The following is a 3937-nucleotide window of genomic DNA, read 5'->3' on the forward strand; positions in this document are numbered from 1 at the left end:
GACAACTCAGCTCAGGCGCCTTCGCGAATCGTCATATTAGTATTGCCGCAAAAATAAACCTTATCTGGTGACTGGTGTTTATGACAATTATGAAGTAAAACTTCTTTACGCACGCTTGACTTGGGGAGTACGCTGGCGAATGCGTGACGAGAGCGTTACGAAAAGTGTGGTCGGGTGAGGCGAACGGAAGTTGAGAGGGAGATATGAGTTAGATGGAACTAAAGAAATTTCGCTTTAGTCGTTTATTAAGGATTTTTGTGTTTTTACCAAGTTTTTTTACTTTGTTTTTATACCATTAAAATTCTGCCAGTTTTCGTGATAAAGTTCCGCCAGTTTTCCTGAGTCGACGTGCTTCGATTTTGGCTTTGCCTTTGCAGTTTATTTTCAATCGGTCTATTAGTGATGAGAGGTTCCCTGTTAAGTGGAAAAGACCCAGAATAGTTCCTGTACATAAAAAGGGCATATTCATGACTTATTTGTTTGAGTTTAATACCGATGTAATAACCGAGGTTGACAAGAGTCACCAAATAGATTCCATATACACTGATTTCGGTAGTACTTTTGACAGGGTCAGTCATAGCTTGCTATTATTAAAGCTAAAACGCATTGGTATAACTGGATGCCTTCTGCATTGGTTTTCTTCCTATTTAGCTGATCGGTAACAATTAGTTAATATTAAAAGTCTATTATCTCAAAGTTATACCGCAAGTTCAGGGTTCCCACAAGGTTCAATTTTGGGTTCCATTCTTTTTACAATATTTGTCAATGATATAGCAAACGAAATAAAGCATTTAAATTCTTCCTTATATTCAGATGATCAAAAACTCTATAAAAATTCTATAGATTATTTTGACGATATAGCGCTTTTACGGAGTGACTTAAATGGTATTAAACGTTGATGTTACATATGCGTAGAAAAACAATCTGGGGTTGAATTCAACCCCGCGTTAGACAAGTCATTAATATATTTTTTGCATGTTGATATAATTATTAAACTTTTAGTTATCTATTTATCATTGAATTTATTATTATTAATATTTTGACTTACCTTTGAGTTTTTTATATAAATTTGGTTAATGATCTTTTTTAAATGAATTTTATTGTTAATAAGTAGGATAGTTACTTTTAAATTGTATGTTAAATAATTTTCAATATACTTGATTCATGACATTAATATATTGTGGAATGTCGTGTACTCCGTAAAGGGATACATATTAGATAATAATGTATTAATAATTCAATATAATGTTTTATATGTATTCTGTGGATATACCTATACAGTAAATAAATTAATTAAGTTTTAAGTACTACTAAATGTATTAAAATATGCCTGTAAACTATTTTAAGCTCTATTTTTGTCATCTGGAGATGAATTCAAACCTGCGGTAAACTGCGGAGACCAAATTTGTGGTGTGTATTCAACCCCATGGGTCTGAACACTGTAAGCAGCTACATGTAACAGATTAAGTATTATAATGGCTTTGATCTTTTTTAAGATTGAGGTACTTCACTCTTAGGTCAGGTTACTGTTCAGTAAGAACTTACCTCGATGGTAGGGAATTAAAAATATTAAGTGAAAGCGAACACATTAACGATGTTGCTTTAGCCGCTATGACACTCGAAGAGCAGGCAAAAAAGGTTGGTCTCTTGATCAACCATGACAAGACCGAGTACTTCTACATGAAGCGATATAGGAATATTCGCGAAGCAAGACAAGACCTCCATGTTGGAAGTACCACATACAAGGGAGTGCCGAAATTTAAGTATCTTGGCTGCGCTGTAACCGATACGAATACACGTGACGAAGAAATACAGATCCGTATACAAAACACCCTGAGGTGCAGTGCAGCCCTGCACAAGGTCTTGGTGTCCAAGCTTTCTTAGTAGGAAGACAAAGATCACAATTTACAAAACCATCATTCGTCCAATCCTAATGTACGGTTGTGAGGCTTGGACACTTACGCTCAGAGAGGAGAACAGGCTTCTGGTTACGGAAAGGAAAATTTACCGTAAGATCCTAGGACCAACTAAAGGGCAAGATGGCAGCTGGCGAATAAAAACCAATGCTGAAATTGCAAACCTGGTGTCTGAGCCAAACATCATTGGAGTTACCAAATCCCATCGGTTGCGGTGGCTCGGTCATGTCGAACGCATGGGCGAGGATCGTGCAGTTAAGAGAGCGTATCTGGGTTGACCAACTGGACTTAGACCGGTGGGTCGCTCCAGGTACCGCTGGAGGGACATGGTTGAAGCAGACTTGAGTGAGATCCAAGCCACTAATTGGCGGGAAATCTCGCAAGATCGTGCAAAGTGGAGAAATCTTGTTTCGGAGGCCAAGACTCACTTCGGGTCACTGAGCCAGTTGAGTTAGTTAGTTAGTTAAGTGACAGCGACAAAAGGCATTAAAAATTCTTACTTCCTTTATTTTGAAATTTCTAAAAATGCCAAAATAATTTTCTGAATCTGTATTTTCTGATGTGATGCTTTTATTGTTTGCTTATTTAATCTGTGAGATATTAGAAATATGGTATTTACCATACAGTCTCCTAAATACATATTTTTGTAGTTTACCAATAAGTAACTGTGACTTGTTTTAATTCCTTTGAAATATTATAATTTATTTCATACAATGATTTTGTGGATATTGTTGTCATTAAATAATCAGTATGGGTGATCTAAGGGCCTCCGATAGTTCGTGGAACAAAATGGTGATAGCAAAATCAAACAATAAATGGATTTCTACTATAAAATCTGAACCTGTGGACTCTGTTGTTAATACAATGAATACTACAAATTTGTCCGTTGGTGAAAGTGACTTTGACCTAAAAAATATAAAGAAAGAGAATGAAGCCGTCAATGATACTAGCAGTCAAGAAGAACGTGAGGATGAATCTTTGTTGCAAGAGAGGGATCCGCTTATTATTGATAGTCCTTCGAAAAGGAATAGAAGACAAAGTTCAGGACCTAAAAATGAAACACCGGAAGAAAGAGCGGCTAGGCTTGCCAAAATGTCTGCTTATGCAGCCAGAAGGCTCGCAAACGAAAGTCCCGATCAACGCGCTCTCCGTTTGAGACGTATGTCAGAGTATGCGGCCCGGCGTCTCGCCCAAGAAACTGGCGAACAGAGAGCGCGGCGACTGGCTCGCATGTCAGCATATGCAGCCAAAAGGCTCGCCAGTGAGAGCCCCGAACAAAGACAAGCGAGATTAGCCAGAATGTCTGCATATGCTGCGAGAAGACTAGTTATGAAAAAAATTAGCGCTAAATCTAGTAGTAATCCCGAAGCTACAAATGTTGGTTACAATGCAATGAGTAATATGCCTAACCAAAGTTGAGATTTTATCACAGTCGGTTTGAAGTAATCGCTAAAGAAACCTACCTATAAACCTTAATATAATGTTAAGAAAATGCTATTTTTAGAGTATTCAATATATTGTCATATATATTTTTATTTTTTTTTGAAGAACGTTTAAAGTAAATAATATTCCCAATGGAAGAGTTAGAGCTGTATAGTGATTTACTAATCATTTATGAAAATTACGTTTATTGTAATATGTTACACATCTCCTTGGAACAAACTACAATTGATAAATCTGATAAGCAGTCAAATAGTTTGTAACCAACTTTATACATTAAGAAGTTGATGACTTTCTTAGTTTCATACTATATCTTCATACTAATTGTTCTATTTGTGTAATTATATTTCATGGTTTAAATAAAAGGTATCACTTCAGCCTATCACAGTCCACTGCTGGACATAGGCCTCCACAAGTTTGCACCAAAAATGGTGTGAACTCATGTGTGTTGCCCATAGTCACCACGCTGGGCAGGTGGGTTGGTGACTGCAGGGCTGGCTTTGTTGCATCGAAGACGCTGCTGCCTGTCTTCGGCCTGTGTATTTCAAAGCCACCAGTTGGATGGTCATCCCGCCATCGGT

At 37.3% G+C, this 3937-nt stretch overlaps 1 protein-coding gene across 1 annotated transcript; it reads left to right on the top strand.

Annotated features, from left to right (window-relative positions):
• Window positions 1-2473: 2473 nt before the first annotated feature.
• Window positions 2474-3446, top strand: LOC123653741. Its single transcript, XM_045589727.1, has one exon. The coding sequence runs from the start codon at window positions 2667-2669 to the stop codon at window positions 3333-3335; it is 669 nt and encodes a 222-aa protein (XP_045445683.1). The 5' UTR covers window positions 2474-2666; the 3' UTR covers window positions 3336-3446.
• Window positions 3447-3937: the final 491 nt, after the last annotated feature.

The sequence above is a fragment of the Melitaea cinxia genome, chromosome 5 (assembly GCF_905220565.1).
Source record: "Melitaea cinxia chromosome 5, ilMelCinx1.1, whole genome shotgun sequence".
Lineage (NCBI taxonomy): Eukaryota > Metazoa > Arthropoda > Insecta > Lepidoptera > Nymphalidae > Melitaea > Melitaea cinxia.

Coding starts and splice junctions, on each gene's coding strand:
- LOC123653741 (XM_045589727.1), top strand. CDS start 2,667: ATGGGTGATCTAAGGGCCTCCGATAGTTCGTGGAACAAAATGGTGATA.